This window comes from Manis javanica, chromosome 4, assembly GCF_040802235.1.
Source record: "Manis javanica isolate MJ-LG chromosome 4, MJ_LKY, whole genome shotgun sequence".
Taxonomy (NCBI): domain Eukaryota; kingdom Metazoa; phylum Chordata; class Mammalia; order Pholidota; family Manidae; genus Manis; species Manis javanica.
This window is the reverse complement of record NC_133159.1, coordinates 100,398,731-100,418,901: the sequence shown is the minus strand read 5'-3', so window position 1 is coordinate 100,418,901 and position 20,171 is coordinate 100,398,731. Positions and strand designations below refer to the sequence as shown.

The 20,171-nt window shown below is 42.3% G+C and overlaps 1 protein-coding gene and 1 pseudogene across 5 annotated transcripts; one reads left to right on the top strand and one right to left on the bottom strand.

The window, feature by feature from the left end:
* On the top strand, positions 1-18,998 carry SARS1 (seryl-tRNA synthetase 1). Of its 5 annotated transcripts, none has more exons than XM_037001581.2 (12): positions 1-219; positions 7,169-7,239; positions 10,225-10,305; positions 11,217-11,402; positions 12,368-12,511; positions 13,274-13,429; positions 15,805-16,026; positions 16,607-16,736; positions 17,001-17,158; positions 17,446-17,487; positions 17,866-17,995; positions 18,575-18,998. In XM_037001581.2, the coding sequence occupies exons 1-12, from the start codon at positions 84-86 to the stop codon at positions 18,730-18,732; spliced, it is 1,614 nt and encodes a 537-aa protein (XP_036857476.1). In that variant the 5' UTR covers positions 1-83; the 3' UTR covers positions 18,733-18,998. The 5 variants fall into 5 exon arrangements, with proteins under 5 accessions (XP_036857476.1, XP_036857475.1, XP_017513440.1 ...); XM_037001580.2 differs by having other exon boundaries at positions 17,416-17,487; XM_017657951.3 differs by having other exon boundaries at positions 3-219; positions 11,244-11,402; positions 17,416-17,487.
* LOC118968957 (small ribosomal subunit protein eS1-like) lies at positions 3,175-6,359 on the bottom strand (annotated as a pseudogene).
* Positions 18,999-20,171: the final 1,173 nt, after the last annotated feature.

Below are 20,171 nucleotides of genomic sequence, written 5' to 3'. Positions count from 1 at the left end.
TAGCGCAGGCGCAGTGCGTCGGTCACAGGCTGCTGTGGTTAAGGTCCTCACTTCCATTTGGTCTTGGCCTGGGAGAAGGAAAGATGGTGCTGGATCTGGATTTGTTTCGTGTGGATAAAGGAGGGGATCCAGCCCTCATTCGAGAGACGCAGAAGAAGCGCTTTAAGGATCCGGGACTAGTGGATCAGCTGGTGAAGACAGATGGCGAGTGGCGACGATGTAAGTACTCGGACGCGCGGGATATCCCTCGGTCTTAATCCCAACTTCACCTCTCAGATAGCGTTACTGCTTCTCACGCCACAGCTCCCACCCATCGTCAGAGCTCCCCCCGCCAGTCAGAGCGCCCCCTCTCCCTCCCGGTTGCGGTGTCTCAGGCCCGCTCTGTCTTCCCGAACACCCTGCGAGCCGGAACCGTCCTGCTTTTTCCCTCCGCCCGAGCGGCGCGCACGCCCTTCGGCATGGCGCATGCGCACCATGAGCTGTCAAGCCTACCTCAAGGGTAGCCGGAGGAATGCCGTAGCAGGAGGTTTGGGGGGGGGATTTCCCTTTCTCAACGCTTATCTTTGGTCGCCTCCAGTCTTTTTCTCATCCTCAGCAAAGCCAGAGGGGTCTCCCTCTATTTTGATAGGATCAAAGGCTCAAGCCGGAGACCGAGTCAATCTGCATTGCAGTAGATTCACTCCACCCGTATTGGAAGCATTTTGGGACTTGGAGGCCGCTCCTGGCTAAAAACAGTGGCCCCAGAGCTTTGGGGAAGGCCACCCCCCGACCTGCGGGCGTACCCTTAAGAAGAAAAGGCTTATCTGGTAAAAGAGACAGGGGAACAGGGGTGCGGTCAGGCAAGAAAAAAACTTGTAATTATTGAGGCTTGTTTAATTGTGATTTGTGGAAGCTTTCCGGAAAAGACACTGGAGGAGTTGGGCTAAACTTGGAACTGACCTTGGCATCTTTCATAAAGCTAAATAAAACTGTAGAACCTTCTGCCTATCAACCTCTGCCTCGATTAACTGTAGTAGTCACTGGCTGGCAGGATGCTGTCAAACACACGTGATTCATTTTGTCTGATGCAATAAGCCTGCAACCAGCCAAGAGCCAGGTGTATGACAGCACACTGCAATAGCAGTCGCTGTCCAAAACTGGTGGATTTCTATTAGAAAATTTTTATTTTCCTAAATTTATAGGGGTATTAGATATCAAGAGGATATTTGTTTCAGGTTGTCTGCTGATTCTATAGTCTCAGTCACTCTAATGTGATAGTTTGTGAGATCCTACAATCTGATTCTCATTCTGAAGTTTTGAATTGCAATGGAATTGAATTAAATGGAAAGAAAAAACTAGACTGGACACGGTTTTCCTGAACAGAAGTCAGAAGTATCACAAGATTTTTTTTTTGTATCAGAAGATTTTTGTATCAGTCTAGCCAATCTCCAGCTGCCAAATGACTTTGAATGTGTTAGCTAGTCTCTTGTGTATAATGTACACATCCACAGGAAGTTCTGTCCCTTACTTGATGAGTGGATATATGGTGAGGGGATGATTTCTTCAGGGACAAGGTTGTGTTTTATTTGTCTACATGACCCAGTAGCCAGAGCATACATATATGTACACTATATACATATACACATGTATACATGTAACCCCAGTACCTAGCACTGCACCTTGTCCTTGGTAAGGGCTTGACAAAGCTTTGTTGAATTCATGAATATCTTCTGTGTTCAAGGCAGTTTGCCCTTCTGTATGAAAAGCAGTTTTGTATAGTTTGTTTTCAACACATCTATTGATTTGATTCTCTTCTACCTGACATCCCTATGAATATTCTCTTTGCAACCAAAATGACTTAATGATTTTTACCAAGTCATTGGTTGTCCAAGATGGACCTTGACAGATCTTGTATCAGGGTTCTTTTACATCTGAACCTCAGATCAGAGGTTAGGGTTCTTCTGTCATTGGCTGCAACTAGAATTTGTAACCCAGAGCTTTACTATGAGCTTAGATATGTTCCCTAACTGAGGAGCAGGTTCCACAAGGCCTCCCATTACACCTATACCTATCTGTCTGCCTGTAGACTTCCACGGTGCCACCAGGGCTCTACATGGAACACAGGAGTCAGATATAACTTGGAGTCATAGCACCACATTGGAGTTTACCACAACTCTTATAACTCCAAGAAAAGATTTCTTTTTTTAAAATCAGAGTAATAAGAATACACTTGGGCATATCATAAAAATTTGTCTCAACTACTTCCAAAATCACTAGATTTCCACACATCGTGAAATCTGCTGCTAATGATAGGAATTCTGTCCTCTCCCCAGAAGTGCCATCCTGAATGAGATTTCTTTTTACTATCAGTAGAAGTTATTTTCTCTTAACCTTTACTGCAGACGCCTAAACCAGGCCTTTATCATTGGGATACTTTCTAAAGGCTTTCAATTTCATCCCAATCTCACCTAGTCCTGGGCCACACCCAGGATGTGTGCTCTTTTTGGAATGCAGATCTCATCATTTTACTTCAGGCTTGTCTTGCAGTGACGTTCCTGCTTTAACTGAGAGAAATACAATGTGAGCCCATATGAAACTGTCAATTTTGTGGTAGCCACTTTAAAAAGGAAAGAAAGAGAGGAAATTAATTTTAGTAAGATATTTTATTTCACCCAGAATATCCAAAGATTTTATTTTCAACATGTATATTTTACATTATTTTTCTTTTTTTCAAGTCTTTGAAATCCAGTGTGTATTTTATACTTACAGGACATCTTGATTTGGGTTCACCATGTTTCAACTGCTCAAAAGCCACATGAGGCTAATGGCTACCAAATCAGACAGTGTAGCCTGAAAGCATGAAAATCCAAATTTCTTAGCACACTTTGTAAAGTCCCACATGCTTTCCTTGCCTCGTCTTCTACCACTCTCCCACATATACCTTTCACTCTTTATTCTACGCTTGTTACATTGCTTGTATACACTTGCACATGTCCATGACTGTTGCCTCTTGAAATATTCCTTATCAGGGTGCTGTTCCCACTCCCACCAGCCCCCTTTGCTAAACCAGCTCCGCAGCCGTAGCACTACCTCATCTGTTGAGCGCTCTCCATAAATTATCTCATATATTTCTGTTGTGGCATTCATACTTTTTTTTTTTACAAATACATTTTTTTAATTTCACACCATTAAAGCCTGAATTTTAAACAGATTCTTGGAGTGGTGGCTCATATCCATCAGCTTGTTCAGCTTTAGCACCTGTCTCATCCCCAGTAGCTTTTCCAGACCTACTGCCTTCACCATGAAGCTCCATGAGTTTTCCCAGCTCAAACTTGGGCTTCTTCCCCATTTTTACTTTTTTAACAAAGACTTTTTTACTTTTTTAACATGGAGCAGATAAATAACTTGGCAAGCCTTTTCTGTGTCTTCTTCCACGCTGTCTGGAATCAGTTTATTGACCACTTCTTTCAAGTCATTTGTCTGTACTTCTTGGGCCATGATTTCCGTCATCTTCTGGATTTGGTGGACCTGTTGATGCTGAGCATGAGAGGTCTTCGGATTCAATCACTATAGTTTTTAGTAAAACCAACATAGAATAGATGAAGCAAATAATCATTAGTAGTCTTGACATCAACATAAGCTTCAATCACGGTCTGCCATTTTCTGACCATGGAGCACATTTTGTCATGGGTCAGGTCTATGCCATGGAAATTAGGCAGTTTTTACCCTGAAAATCCTCAGTAATTAGCTTGAATTTTCTAATGGCAACTTCATCATTCTGCAGATCAGCAAGACTCACTTCAAAAAGACAACGCTTGAGGCCATCAAATGCAATTTTGATTCCTTGAATTTCTTGTAACTAGTGTTTTTCTAATATTGTATTGAACATGGCTGATGCTTTCACATCATACCAGTCTTGCTTAGAATATGGATCAATCACTTTCTTCTTGGCTCCCTTTTTGCCATTTTTCATAAGGCACTTGTTCTTACTGACTGTCATGGTGCTGCTCAGAAAGCCAAAAGGCCATTTTTGTATACAACATTTTAAAACTTATTTTTTACTGTATTCAGTAAAGTGCACAAATCTTAATGTGCAGTTTGATGAATTTTACAAATCTACACACCCCCGTAACCACCACCCAGATCAAGATCTATGACATTTGCAGTACGCCAGCTGGCTCTTTCATACCCCTTCCCAGTCACTTTCCCCCTCCAAAAATAACAGTATTCTACCTTCTATCACCATAAATTACTTTGGCCTGATTTTGAACTTCAGGTAAATGGACTTGTATAGTATGTACTTTTGTATGTGGCTTTCTTCTCTTAAAATTACATCTGTAAGGAACTTCTATCTTGGCTCTTTTTTTCCTTGCTGTCTAGTACCCCATTATGTAAATCTGCCAATCATTTCTATTGCTGGATATTTGGATTGTTACCAGTTGGGTTTATGAACAAGTTGCCATGAACATTGTTACATGTGTGTGTGTCTTTTGGTAGCTATAAGCACCATTTCTGTTGGGTCTATCAGGAGTGAAATGGCTGGGTCATAGGGTAAGAAAATGTTTAGATTTAGTAGATAGGACCAGTTTTCCAAAGTGGCTGTAGCAATTGATACTCCCACTGGCAATACAAGAATTCCAGTTGCTCTAAATCTTTGTCCTTGATATTGGCAGTCCTTTTAATTTTAGCCATTCTGGTGGATATACAGTGGTATGTCATTGTGGTTTTAATTTCCATTTTCCTGATGACTAAAGATTTTGAGCATCTTTTCATATGTTTGTTAGCGTTTGGCTAGCCTGTTTTGAGATGTGTCTATTCAAGCCTGTTGACCAGTTTTTTTTATTATTGCCTTCTTCTTATTCATATGTAGGAATTCTTTATCCATTCTGAACACAAGCTCTTGTCAGGTACATAAATTGCAGGTATTTTCTCCCAGCTGGTGACTTGCCTCTTCACTCTTTCAGTCTTTGAAGGAACAGAAGTTCTTCATTTTAATGAATCTAGTTTATTGATCTTTTCTTTGTGATTTGTGCTTCCTGTGTTCTGTTTGGGAGATCTTTTAATATTCCAAAGTCCTGAAGAGATTCTCTAGTTTTTTTCTAGAAGTTTTCTTACATTACCTTTCACATTTAGGTAGATAATTCATCTCACATTGATTGTGGTATGTAATATGAGAAAGGGATCCAAGTTCTTTTTTTTCTCATGTGGAAACCCAATTGTTCATGATGAAATAGAATAAAATAGAAGGGAACTTCCTTAATCTGATCATCACTATTTATTTAAAAAAACCCATAGCTAACATTATTCTTAATGATGAAGTAATGAATGCCTTCCCCCTGAGGTTGGGAACAAGACTAGGATGTCTTTCACCACTTCTGATCCACATCATGCTAGAGGTTCTAGACAGTATGATATAAGGCAAGAAATAGAATTAAAAGATTGAAGCAGAGTATGGTAATGAACGGTAACCACAGACTTACTGTGGTGATCATTTCACTATACATACAAATATCAAATCATTATTTTGTACATCTGAAGACAATATAATGTGATTTTTTTTTAGTAAGGCTTCACATTGTGAAAAACACTGTGGGGGATATGTTAATTATACCTCAATAATAAAAAAAAGATTGAAGCAAGTACTGTCACTATTTGCAGATAATTGTATATGCAGAATCTGAACTATTAAAATTAAGTAAGTTTAGCAAGATCGCTGTGTGTAACATGCAGAATCAATGATATTTCTGTATATAAGTAACAAAAAGCATCTAATACCTAGAATATATATAATACATGATGTTCAAAATCCCCATACTGGAAACTACATAATAATGCTGAGAAAAATTAAAGATAGTGAGGGGATATGCTGTATTCATTGACTGAAGCATTCGGCATATATTGTTTTTTAACTGTCTTATCTTCTTTTGTGTCCTAGCATCTAGCATGGTATTTTCTTTTATATTCCCAACACTTAGCACAGGGCCTTGCAAACAGGAGGAACTAAATAAAATTTCTTGAAAACTTTCTATTTCAAAATAGCTACAAATATACAGAAAGTTGCAAAAATAGTACAAGGAGTAGTTGTACCCTTCACTCAATCTTACCCAACGATAACAGTTCAACATTACTGGTGCAATATCAGAACCAAGAAATTGGCATTGCTACAATCCACAAACCTTGTTTAGATTTTATCAGTTTTATCTGCACTCTGTGTGTGTGTGTGTGTGTGTGTATTCATGTAACCCTTGCCACCCTCAAGGTACAGAGCTATTTCACCACCACAGTGATCCCTTGGTAGTCTAGTCCCTTTCCCTTCTCTTCTCTACCCGCTGGCACCCACTAATCTGCTCTCCATCTCTGCAATCAATAGGAATAAATGAATGGGAAAATAAATGTATCATTGTGCTTAAGTTTAGTTTAAATTTAGTTAAGTTAAAGTTTAGCAAAATGCTAAAAAATAGCTTTGTCTAGGTGCTATCTCATTTCTAGTCATCATCTGTCAAAAGCTTGATTTTTACTATATGGCTCCTAAAAGCTTAGATTCAAGAGGTCCAGCTTGCGCTAATCCAGTTAGACTGATGAACCGTATCATTATGTTAATTTAGACCAGAATACCTATGTAGGCCGATTAGTGCACTGTCTTCCCCAAAAGAAACAGAAGTTTAAGAAACTAAATTATTTTCAAGACTGCCAGATGAGCACTGTGTAAGAGCAAAGGCAATAACGTTAACCATTCCTAGCATAGGGATGTAGCAACCAGGTTCATGGAAACAGAAACATGACTGCCCTCTTTCTAGATTCTGGTACATACCACATAGCTTCTATGAATGAATTTTAAGATAATTCAATAGTTTCTGTAAATGAATTTTAAGATAATTGAGCAGGTTATAGTTAACTTGAGTATTTTCCCAGCTTTCTCAGATGTCTCACTCTACAGTGGCACAATGCAGTTTATGCTACTGTTAAATTTCAGTCTCTTTTCCTTATCACCAAATACTGGGGAAACCTATTATAGTCACTATTGTATGCCATAAATTTGGGGCTCTGAAGCTATAAAATTCACGAAGCACATCCTTTAGCTGCCAGCATTTTACCCTTGGACTGAGATCAGTCCTAAGGAGCCGTGATTAGGAGAGGGGTATACCCAGGTGCTCATATTTGGTATATTCTTGGGTTCCTTATTCTTCAGGCAGATTTCGGGCAGACAACTTGAACAAGCTGAAGAACCTATGCAGCAAGACAATTGGAGAGAAAATGAAGGTAAGAGAACTGAGTAACAGCCTTAAGAGCTTGAACAGAGGTATTTAATTTTATTCTTAGTTAATACATAATTCCTAACTTAGTGTCCAATTCTCTGGGATACTGAATTTCTTACCAAAGAGGGAAATTACTGTAAGAAGAAATGAAGGAGGGGGAAACAGGGACTAAGAGGCACTTTCAGGGATTGGTGAGCCTATCATATGTCTTCATATATGCCTTAGTCCTTTCAGGCTGCTCTAACCATGTACCATAGACTGGGTGCCTTATATGATGAGAGGAATTTATTTCTCATGGTTCTGGAGGCTGGAAAGTCCAAGGTCAGGGTGCCATCAGAGTCTGTGTTTGGTGAGGGCCCACTTCCTGGTGCATAGACAGCCGTCTTCTCCTTGTATCCTCACATGGCAGAGGGACAAGGGAGCTCTCCTGGGTCTTTCATAAGGGCGCTTCTCCCATTGATGAGGACTCTGCCTGCATGACCTAACCCACTCTGAAAGGCCCCACCTGCAAGTACCATCACAACGGGGGTGAGGGCTTCAAAATACAGATTTTGGGGAAAGACAGACATTCAGTCTGTCGTAAGATTCTTGCCACACTAGTCATTCATTGTCTATTCTGTTCTTATAATAATAATAATATAAATTCCACCAGTAATCTTTCCCAGTTTTTTCTTGAGCTCAACCTACAGTGGCAGAAAAGCTTTGGTATGGCAGATTTCAGATTCTTTGTCCTAGTGTCGTCGTGCTGGCCCTGTTGGCTATCAGGTTAACCTTTGAGTTTCAGTTTTCTGGTCTGTGAAATGACCAGAATGGTCATTTGTAGAACAAAATAGTCCTATGATGGTCACCTATACAACAGAATTGTGAGATTAATTTTTTTTAAAGTAGAGAACTTGGCACAATGCTTAGAACATCATAGCTACTCAGCAATTGCAAGTTAACAACAGATGGCAAGTCGTTACTGGCCTTCATCCAAAAAATTGCTCCTATGCTTGAAGAATATTAAGTTTCAGCTGGGCCTTGCTTTGATATCCAGAATAGTTCATGTTTTTACTCTTGCTTCAAAAATACCCTTTTGGCCCCTTAATCACTTTTAAAAAATATATATTAAATCCACCCTACAGTCTATCTCATTTTTAAATCGTAAACCTGTAAACTAAACCAAAAAAATACAAGATTTTGGAACCTGAGTCAGTAAAGAGCCTAACAAAAAGATTCCCTTGAGATTCCAGCACCTTAAACTTCATCATTAACTGTATCCTTCTCTTTAGTAGTATTTTGTTAACACTTTTAGCTTGTGACTTACTGTAGAAATTGATATTGATAACCATATGGCTTTCTTCCTATGGACTCATTTGTAATCATTTGTGTGTCAGAGGCCCCATAATTAGGTAATTCCCATGTATACTTCTACTTGTGTGTTCTTTGGGGCATATATACAGACAGTGCCAGCCAAGTGTTTTTCATAGCAAAAAGATGGGAGCAAGTGTTCCTCTGCAGCAGCCTTCGCAGAGCCCTGTACTGCCAGCCCTGTGAGGAGTGTCCTCTCTTGCTGTCCATTGTAATGAAGTGGCTGGGCTTTCATCTGTTCAGCACTTGAAAGTATTCAGAAGCCTTTCTTACACATCTCATTTTGTTTTTGTTGCAAACCTGGAGTGTAGATAGTAGTCTGTCAGCCCTTTTAAAAGGGTAAAGGAATATGCTTAGGAAATTAAGGGGCTTGACTAAAATGATGCTGTAAGTTAGCTGCAGAGCCAGAACTTGAACTCAGAATTTGAATTTGCTGCCCTGGGGGATTATCAGATAGGAAGGGGGCCCCAGCTATCTTGTCTCCCGAATGAATCTTGAGATTTAGGCTTTTTTTTTTCTATCTCTGTAGTATATCCTTGTTCTTATCAAGACACATTCTAATGTTTTCAGACTTGTTCAGCTTCTAAAGATGGTTGTGCTTGAGTCACTAAAGGGTGTGAGTTGGGTTATAGTTAGACTCCTGACTTCTCACTTTGGTGTTTGAGACTGTAGAGAGCCTAACCGATGTCTATACTTTACCCTTAGAGGAAGATTTAGCCCTTTCTCATGATGATGTGGGCTGGGAGCTTGTATAAACATAATGGCCTGTTGTTATAAGTGTAGACTTTTAAAAGATCTTTAGGATATTGCCCATTTCTACACATTTTATTTATACTTGTAAAGCAGAGCCTGAATCTTCTCAACTTATTTTTGTATGAGTTTTGCTGGGGTCTTATATGTCTTGTATATATCTTGTTATAATGGCCTTTGATAATTTTTTTTAACTCCTTTTAACTTAGGAGGAATATGACTTTTAAAATTATCTTCCCTATGGCTCTGGGCAAAGATGAGCAATGTTGATTTGGCAGAATATGATATAGAAGAGTGAGGAGAGAAAATGAAGGAGAAAAAAATTAGGCCTGGGTACACCCCTGCCATTTTGCCAAGTTGCATTGATTGATCTAAACTTAGTTCCAGATTTTGAGACTTTTGTCCTAAAAAAGTTTGTTTTCTCTGCTCCCTAATATTCTCTCATCCCATCCATTTTTTCCCCTTGACCTGTGTGCTCAGTGCTGGATTGTTCTAGCAGGTAGGTGGGAAGTCACAAATTCACACATAGGCTTCTGCCCAGCACTGGCTCCTGAGCAGGCCTGAGCATTTTCACACATTCTAGGTGCCCAGAATTATTCTGCCTCCAGGGAAGACATTCTTCTTTTCAAGTTCTGGATGATGTCAGCCCTGTGGTCCTGATGGGTTAATGATCTGCCTGGGATCAAAAAACTAGAAAGCAGTGGGACAGGGGCTTGAAACTTTGACTTCTCACTTGCAATTTTTTAGTTTTTCTCCCATGTGTTACATCTTTTAGAGACAGTTATGTAGAAAGTTCTGTGATTAGTTTATGATACATTAATTTGGTGTGCACTCACTTATAAAACTATGTCAGAAATTTTCTTTACTGGTGTGTGTTTTTTTCCTGCAGAAAAAAGAGCCAGTGGGGAATGATGAGTCCATTCCAGAGGATGTATTAAATCTTGATGACCTCACTATAAACACTTTAGCTGTAAGTTATTGTCCTTTTCTGGGTTGGGGCTTCAGCTCTTTTATCTTAATTTGATTCCTAGACAAGCAAGTGTTGATTCTCTGCTCCACGCAGCGTTGTGACATCCTTAAATATCTGCAGCTGGGAAATGTCCCCATCCACTCTTGTTATACTCTGTACTTGAGTAGTTATTAGACAGCAGAGAGAGAGAGACAGATGGAGTGGAAAAGTCACGGGTAGGAAGAAGAGAAAGAAGGAACTGAACTATGTTGTTGAGAACTCCATTTTCACAAAGTCAAGGAATTTTTCAATTTACTGAAATTCAGTAAATATTCACTACAATGGGCATAGACCAGTAGTTTTCAAATTTTTTAGTCGCCAAACCCTTTCTTAAAACCCATAAACACAAAAGCATAGCAAGAGCATAAATGCAAAAAAAAGCAAAGTTGCTATGCCTGGAGGTTTGGGGTACTATGCCTGTCCACCCCTGACTGCTGAGGGTTCCCCCAGGAAATCAGAGTATAGTTTGAAACACCTGCAATAAGGAATACAAAAAAAGCTTAAGACAAGGTCTCTTGCTCCTAATAAACTTACAATCTTCCTAGAGAACAGTTAAATGTAGCATATAACAGAGAGCAAAATTGGTTTAATCAGGAAGATAAAAAAGTGCCAGTTAAGGGAAAGAGCTCTCTCAGAGTTACAGTATTAAAGCTCCTGAGATACACATATAGGAAGAGAAGAGCGGCCAGAATTGGTCCATCTCTGTCTTAGGTACTCCAAAAGAAAATACCAATAGATTTGAAGGGCAAGTCTATATATATCCCTGTGTGAAAGCCATCTCAGTTCTTTGAAAGCCTTCATTGTCAGTTTTTAAGATGTTCTCACAGGGTTAGAGGAAGAGAACTCGCTGTCCTGAACTCGCTGTGACCCAGGTGTGGGCCTGGCCTGTTCATCTGCAGAACCTGAAAGTCTCACAAATCAAAAAAGTCCGACTCCTCATCGATGAAGCCATCCTAAAGTGTGATGCCGAGCGGGTAAAGCTGGAAGCAGAGCGGTTTGAGCACCTCCGAGAGATAGGGAACCTTCTGCACCCCTCTGTGCCCATCAGTAATGATGAGGTAGGCGCTGGTGCATGGCAGGTGGCCACCAGGCTTGGCTCCTGGTTGCAAAGGGTCAGGGTGGGAAGAGGGCAGTGGAACACTGGAACTCTCTGAGGAATAGGTCTTGTGGCAGAAGTAGGCTCTTTGTATATTCGCTGTGTCCATCAGTTGAGAATTTAAAGAGTCAGATCTTTGCCTGATTGGGAAGTACCGGAGACAGCAGGTAGGAGGAGACGACTGGCACAGAAATCTCTTCTAAATTGGGCTGCTGTCCTCCACTGCCTGTTGCCCAGGGTAGCAGCAGTCTTGTGGGAGGGGTCTGCTAAATCAACCTTCCCCCTCACCCACACCCTGTGGAGAAGCTGCAGGTTGAAGGGAAATCTGCATGATAAAAGTTCCCTGCTGAGTGGGAGCTTCCCCTGCACAAAGCTGCCTCAGAGCCCAGCCTTTGTTCCTTGACACCCCAGCCATGGCTGGGCCCATCTGTGCCTCTCTCATTCATGCCCTGGTGAACAACGTTAAACTCACTGTAGGCTGGGGTGACAGACTCAGGAGGTCAGGGCCCTGAACCCTCCCTCCTGTGCACCGCCCCCCACCACCACCAATGAGAGCCTGGGAAAAAAAAATTACATTCTCCTCTGCACCCCAGGAGATGTTGATTGTCCCGGGGAGGGTGGTCCTTGTGTAGGATTTTCAAGGAGTCATTTAAAAGGGTAAAACAAATGATTATGGCAGGTTTTTTAGAAAATTCTGATTTCAGTTCCATGGCTAGAATCACCTGTGGGAATTTGTAAATTATTATTTCTCTAATGAGCACAAATCCTCTAGCAAATTCCCTTCTCTGTAATCTCTATACACAGTGATAAAAACCTGGTGTTTGACTTAAGCAATGGCTTCACAAAGCTCTAGAATAGGATTTAGAATGATAGACGTTGTAAAATTCAGAGATCGTACATCTTTCTCTTCTGGTCTTGCCTCCTTAGGATGCAGACAACAAAGTAGAGAGGATTTGGGGTGATTGTACAGTCAGGAAGAAGTACTCTCATGTGGACCTGGTGGTGATGGTAGATGGCTTTGAAGGCGAAAAGGGGGCCGTGGTGGCTGGGAGTCGAGGGTACTTCCTCAAGGTAAGAAACAGGAATCAGTGGGGATGGGATTATAAAAAAGCAACTAAAAAAATATGTGCAGAAAATATAACCTACTTAAGAGGCCCACAAATCCACCACTTGAACTTGCCTTTCTACTGCAGACTTAATGGCAATTAGATGCAATTCTCTTTCTAAAGCAGGAGATTGCTCATCAGGAGTCCCTAGAACAAAAGCCACCAAGTAATCCTCCATAATGTATATATGTTTTGCTGACTGAATCTGAACAGTCTCTGCCTTTAAGCAGCTTGGTGTAATTGAACGGTCGGACAAGTAACAGAGTCGGAACCCACTGTGATAAGTGTTGTGGTGTGAGTGGGCCGAGAGTGCTATGAGAATGGTTGGCAAGAGTAGCTGGGGCAGAGGGCAGATAAATTCAGGGAAGGCTTCCAGAAGGGCCTGGTAAAGTAATCTTGGAAATAGTATACATATGTACATATATATAGGTATGCTGTACACATACAAATGAGTCCAGTGTTTTAAGAATTAGTACAGGAAAACTCTCCTATATACCCTGGGTGAAAAATCCTTTTCTCTTGCTTCGGTATCTTAAAGAGAATTCTCTTTACAGAGTGCCAAGATAATATGCTGAGCATTGGTGTTAAGAAAGAACCTCCTGAGTCAGTGTTAGGGTTCACAGTCTTTGCTGGCCTCCTTTGTGCCCCCAGTTGCCTGAGTAAATTCCAGCAGCTGGCCGTGATGGTAACAGAGCCCAATCACAGTGTTGCATCTCTGCTCCTCTAGGGGGTCCTGGTATTCCTGGAGCAGGCGCTCATCCAGTATGCCCTTCGCACCTTGGGAAGTCGGGGCTATACCCCCATTTACACTCCCTTTTTCATGAGGAAGGAGGTCATGCAGGAAGTGGCCCAGCTCAGCCAGTTTGATGAAGAACTTTATAAGGTGAGTAGCCTGGGGCAGTGTAGCACAGTAATTTCCTAAATCACAAAGTTTAACTTCAAAGATACAAATCAGTGCTATCCAGTAAAACTTCCTGCAATTGTGGAAGTGTTCTGTATCTTGGCTGTTGAGCACTTAAAATGTGTCTAGTATAACTGAGGAAGTAAAATTTCTATTAATTTAAATTTAAATAACCACATGTGCAGACATAGAGTACAGACCTGGAGGCTCCTTTATCTTTCCCACATAATCCATAGGATGTGTCTGAATTGAGCATACTTTAACACCACAAGCTTAGAAAGAAGCACATTTACTGAGTGCTTGGGCAAAAGGAAATTATAGATGTGATGACATCCTGCTGCTCCTGACCTTAGACTGGAAGCTTCTGTAGGGCACACTTCCATGCTTCCTCAGGGTGGATGTGGCTTCCAGTTTGTGGCTCTTTTCTCAACAGTGATCATCTCAGGAAGAGCCATGGGATTCAAATTGAGGTTCACAAGGTCATTCTGATCAGCTGGCTGTAACACCATCTGAAGCACCCAGTCTGTACCCAGCACTCAAAGAGTTTCTAGAGTGTCTCTGCCCATCACAGCAGAGTCCACTTCTCACTTATCCCTCCCCATCAGGACTGTTCTGTCAGAAAGGAACAAGTTTGTTCTTACTGGTTATTAACTTTTAAGACCCATATAGGGGAGGAGTTAAAACAACAGCTCCTGGGACCATGTGATTTATCTTATGTAGATAAATGAGTTCAATAATTGGAACCTTCTTCCCACTGGGTCCTTTTGATGAGTTCAAAGTTATGTTTTCATTCAAGGCGCAGAGGGAAACAACAATATCTCTAAACCCTGAGCTAATGTTAGTATAACCTTGATTCTCTCTCTCTCTTCCTTTCTCTCTCCTAAAGAGGAGAGGACTCTGTTCATGTATCATCTGAAACCTGTTTTATCTTACCTCTTTTTTTCTCATCTCAGCCCCAAGTTTGAATAATCACTAACAGAATCTGAGAAGGATGCCCTGCAGGTAACACCTGGGAGAAGCTTATGCAGAGGATTATGAGACATCCTAGGTAGCAGGTGCTCCCGGGGTTTCCCGCTTTCTCCATCTCTTACCTAAATGCTTCTTGGAACCATAGGCAGGTAGCATCAGAGTGCTCAAAAGTAAGGAATTTTGGCTGACACTTCTTGCCTAATAACCTAAGTTTATTAATTCTCTGGAGCAGCACTGTCCAATAAATGTTTCTGCAGTTATAGAAATGTTCTGTATGTGTTCCATCCAGTATGGTAGGCACCAGTCATATGTGGCTGTTAAACACTTGAAATATGGCTTGTGCACACCAAAGAACTAAATTTTAATTTAATTTAAGTAGTCATTACATGGCTAGTGGCTATATTGTATTGGAGTGCACAGCTCTATAGTTTTTCTGAGTTGTATATGAATAGCCCACAAGGAGCTCAGTTCCCACTGTCATTAACAAGGTAGTTTTCCAGGTCCCCAAACACTGGTATAGCTTCTTCCCCCAACTTTTTAAAAAATTAAAGTACCATATGACAGAAAATTTATAATTATATGGCAGGGAGAAATCATCTTTTTTCCCATGACTTAATACAATTGTCATTTTTAATATTGTTTTGGCAACTTTTTTCATATATACATCGTTTGCTTACACTTCTAACCACAATGTATATAGATTGCCTTTTTACTTAGCATATCAAAAGCATTTCCCAGTGTTACTACATGGTCTTCATTACCACCATTTCTTAGTGGTTATATGATAGTACATGGCCCAGATGTAGGGTAGCCAGTTCTAACCGTTGAGTATTTAGAGGGCTTCCTTTTTTGCTGTCAGTAAGTAATCTTACAATGAACTTCATCCTGCCTATACCTTTTCTGCTTTTGTATTTCTTTCTTCAGATGAACACCAGAGTGGTTCTTTAAGGATCACAACCCTAGACTAACGCGTGAGCACCAAGAAAGCAGAGAGACTGTGTCTCCTTTTGTCTCGCGTTGGTGAAAAGGACTTGGCACTTAGTAAATGCCTCACAAACATTTGTTGAGTCGATTAATTTATATTGCTACCAGTTCAGGTTTTATTGCATCCCTGCCATTATACATACTTTATGAATGTTTATTATTAGGTAAGTAAAAAACATTACCAGAATATTTTATCTTTCTGTTTGCATTTCTTTGATCTCTATAGGGAGCCCCATTTTGGACTGACCCATTCCCTCTCTTGTCTTTTTAGCATCCCCTTGTCAACTCCTAGGAAGGGATTAAAGAAAATTTCTCCTGTCCTGTCACTTGAATCTGCCCTGTAGTACTAGCTGAGGGCCTCCTCCTTTACTCTTATCTAGTAAAGGCCCCTCCTCCTCCTCCAGGTGATTGGCAAAGGCAGCGAAAAGTCTGATGACAATTCCTATGATGAAAAATACCTGATTGCCACCTCAGAGCAGCCCATTGCTGCTCTACACCGGGACGAGTGGCTACGGCCAGAGGATTTGCCTATCAAATACGCCGGCCTCTCCACCTGCTTTCGCCAAGAGGTGGGCTCCCATGGCCGTGACACCCGTGGCATCTTTCGAGTCCATCAGTTTGAGAAGGTGAGTAGGTGGTGAGTCAGGGTAAGGAATAGGACCCTTCTATCCATTTCTCCAGGGTGGGTAGAGGAGAGACAGAATTGGTGTAGCTCAGGCCCACCCTGGCCCATCTTTCCTCTTGTCACCTCCATCTGTGTTTCTGGGGAAGAGCCTGAGAAGCACATGGTGGAGTGTCTGTGAGCCCAGACTCTGGAACCAGGCAGCCTGAGTCCAGATGCCACCTCCACCACTTAGGAGCTGTGTAAGCTTGGACAAATTGCTTAACCTCTGCGCTCAGTTCCTCTGCTGTAAAAAGAGGATAATGATACCACCTACCTCATTAGGCCTTCTGTGAGGATGAAACTCACTAGTGCATGTAGAATACTTTGGACTCTACCTGGTGCATATGCGGACAGATTTCTGCCTCACATTTCTTGCTGCCATTGCAGTCCAGATCAGCGCTGATCTCTTGCCAGGCCTCAGCCCTGCCTCACTCCTGGTGGTGTAGGAATAGGTCTTCACTGCAAGGATTGGTCTTCACTTCAGTGCTTTAGTTTATTCACCCTGTCCCATGGTCACTGTCTCCTTGGGTCCCTCTTTGCAGATTGAACAGTTTGTCTACTCATCACCACATGACAACAGTTCATGGGAGATGTTTGAAGAGATGATCACCACCGCAGAGGAGTTCTACCAGTCTTTGGAGATCCCTTACCACATTGTGAATATTGTCTCAGGTATCGGCCGCCTTTCCTACATTCCACAAACACTACCTTCATGAAAGGAGCTTCCACACAAAGAAATAGCTCACAGTCCAATTCATTGTCCACATTAATTAAAATATCACACCCTTGTCACTTGGGAATGTTTGGTGATAAGAATATCTAGGAGTGATTTCACTTCTAGAGATAGGATGTGAATTAAATTCTTCGGGTCCACTAAAGTTTAGCCTTCTGAAATACCATCCCTCCTTCATGAATTCCAGGGGTTTTTCCTTGCAGGTTCTTTGAATCATGCTGCCAGTAAGAAGCTTGACCTGGAGGCCTGGTTTCCCGGCTCTGGAGCCTTCCGTGAGTTAGTCTCCTGTTCTAACTGCACGGACTACCAGGCTCGCCGGCTCCGGATTCGATACGGGCAGACCAAGAAGATGATGGACAAGGTAGATGGCCCCTGGGGAGGTGGGAAGCAGAACTTTCAATGCAAAGTAGATCTGCCTTATTTCTCAGTCCTCAGAGTACATTATTTTCCAGCATGATGGGAAAATCTGAGCTTTTCAGTCTAAACCAAAAAAGGAATCTGAAAATGACCTCTATCTAATCAGAACTGAGTCCTTTCAATCTAGAAACCTGAATCTAGCTCTATTCTACAAGGTAATTCTAGCTTTTCTCTTTTTGGCTTTGTTTTCTGTAACTCCAGATGAGGAATAATCCCCATTTGTCTACACAGAACAAGTTGGAGGCAGTGTCTTCCCACTTCTCACCCAAGAAGGTCTGGGTTGTAAACTTATCTCTTCAAACCCAATTTTCAGGCCCTAATTTTTCCCAAGTCAGGCACTTAGAAGGGGGTTAAAAGAAGAGGCTACCATGGTAGTTTTTCCCTTCCCTCAAAGGGCCCAACTCTCCTCTAAATACTGGAACCTACCACTTATCTCACTTATGGAGACATGAGGAATCTTCCTGGAGTTACCTGATAGCAAATAAATACCAAATAATTCAAGTTCAGAATAAGTGATAGTGGATAGAACCCATGATTGTGATTTGCATGGTAGCAAACTGGGGGGTCTGGCTGAGTGGGTGGTTTCTGGACATCAATGAGACTGGCTGAGGGTTGAGCTTAACTGCCTTCTCTGGGGACCAATCTTCCCAGGTGGAGTTTGTCCATATGCTCAATGCAACAATGTGTGCCACTACTCGCACCATCTGCGCCATCTTGGAAAACCACCAGACGGAGGAGGGCATTATGGTACCTGAGAAATTGAAAGAGTTCATGCCGCCTGGTAAGACTCCCAGCCCATCTTCCCGCTCTTCCCTGTCTTCACATCCTTTTGACTAGCAAGCCCCTTTCAGAATGTACCAGGTTTTCTTGTTTAGACTCTCCAAAACTCTGCCTGTCCTCTAGTGTGGGGCGTTGGAGGGGGCAAGTTTGAGAAAGTAGCCCGTACAGGTATGATAATCTATTTAAGTGCATGTAAAGTTCAGACTAGGGAAGAAAAGAATAAACGGAACCAGTTCCCATTGTGGGTGCCCCAAAGGAATTGCTGTTATTTACAATTCTTACCCAGAGGTCCTTGGGTTTCAACTCCTGGCAGAGAGCCTGAGAAGCACATGGTGGAGTGGCTGTGAGCCCAGACTCTAGCATCAGACTACCTGAGTCCAAATGCCAACTCCACCACTTAGGAGCTGTGTAATCTTGAACAAGTTGCTTAACCTCTCTGTGCTCAGTTCCTCCCCTGTGAAAAGAGGATGATACCACCTACTTCATAGGGCTTTCTGTGAGGATTAAGTTAGTTAACATGTGTAAAATACTTAAACTATACCTGGCTTGGTAGGTCACTTGCCTGGCTCTTCCCTTCCAGATCTCCAAGAACTGATCCCCTTTGTGAAGCCTGCACCCATTGACCAGGAGCCATCAAAGAAGCAGAAGAAGCAGCATGAGGGCAGCAAAAAGAAAGGGGCAGCAGGAGATGTTGCCCTGGAGAGTCGGCTACAGAACATGGAGGTCACCGATTCCTGAACATTCCTTCCTCCTGGCTCACCAGGCTGTCGTTTCTGTCAGCTGGGATCTTAGGTCCTGCCCAGGGCAGGGAAGCCAAGCACCCATTCATCACCCACCCCATCTGACTGCATTGCTGCGAGGGGAACCATCTGCCACGTACAATGTGATGTTCCTGTCTCTCACATGGGCATAGGATCCAATCGCTGATGACTGATGAAACCATGTAATAAAGCATCCCTGGGGGAGGCTAAGACCTCAGTCTTCTGCCTGGGGTTTGAACCCTGTCTCTGACAGTTCTCTCTGGAACATACTCACTTCTACTTTTCCTTCTAAATAAGACTGTTCCCTTTAGCAAGTCAGAGAATCTTTAAGGTAGGTGAAGGCAGGGGTAGATTCAGTAAAGGCTCAGAGGGAAGGTGAAAACTTTGAGTCATAGACACACAGGCTTGCAGAGCCAGGGTCCTCCTTTGTAAATTTGCTTTTACCTAAAAGTAGTTAGGTAGGGCTAGCTGAGAGAGCAAGCCTTTTGATAGAGGAAGCCTCATAGCACTTCTGTTCCCTTGAGAGGGCTCCATGGATAGAGGGAGGCTGTGAGACCTCAGGGTAGATGCGGCTATATTCAATCCAAAAAGCCCCCAGAGTCAAGAGCACAGGCCTTGTTAACAGCTGCTTTTGTCCTCAGTCATCCCAAATGGGAGACCAGCCGCATCGCAGCCATCCAAGGGATTGATGCAGCCAGCAAGGCAGAGAGGTAGTGAGGAAGAATGTTTTCATCCCTTTTCTGAAGCTCCCACTGTTGCCCTAGTAGCCAGTTCACCCTTTCTCTGATGTTTAGGGTCTTTATTTACCTGCTGCCTTTCATCTGCAATCTAAAAACTCTGCTTTAATAACACCTCATGTTCACTTCGTTCTTCTCCCTTAGGAGCCTATAATACTTCCTGTAGATGATCTCTTTCATCTTTATGACAGTCCCAGATGGGAGAGTGGGGACCTGATTATACTTCTTCCATCATATGAAAGACCAAGTACAAGTGGCTATGGATGGTGAGAACATGGCCAGGTGGCAGCCAGGAGGCCTGGCTCCTCGGCATTGCTTGATGTTGTGTTTCTTTGGAAGGGTGAGAGCAGGACCCTGACCTGGCCTGTCACTTAGGAGACTTACGTCATCTCAGCTTCCTCAGTACCTCAGCAGCAACTTCCCAGAGTCTGCTGAGGTCTGACTCCCAAGAAAGAGGCCAGGTGCTTGGTTTTCCACTGGACTTGGGACTGGTCCTGTTCATCCTGCTACTGGAAACCTTGTCAGAATTAGGGGATCTAAAAGGCCCTCTTGCCTCAGGCAGTCTCAACCAGTCTGCCTCTACTGAAGCTGCCTTCTGCTGTGGAATAACAAAGCTGGAACAAGAGGACAAAAGAGCAGGCTGTTCCCGTTTACTCAGAACAACCAGGAACTCACATTC

Bases quoted from the DNA above. Each gene is read 5' to 3' on its own strand.
- SARS1 (XM_037001580.2), top strand. From the start codon at position 84: ATGGTGCTGGATCTGGATTTGTTTCGTGTGGATAAAGGAGGGGATCCA. The intron at 16,737-17,000 runs GTATCGGCCGCC...TTTTCCTTGCAG, and splicing joins CATTGTGAATATTGTCTCAG to GTTCTTTGAATCATGCTGCC. The intron at 17,488-17,865 runs GTCTGGGTTGTA...CAATCTTCCCAG, and splicing joins CCCACTTCTCACCCAAGAAG to GTGGAGTTTGTCCATATGCT.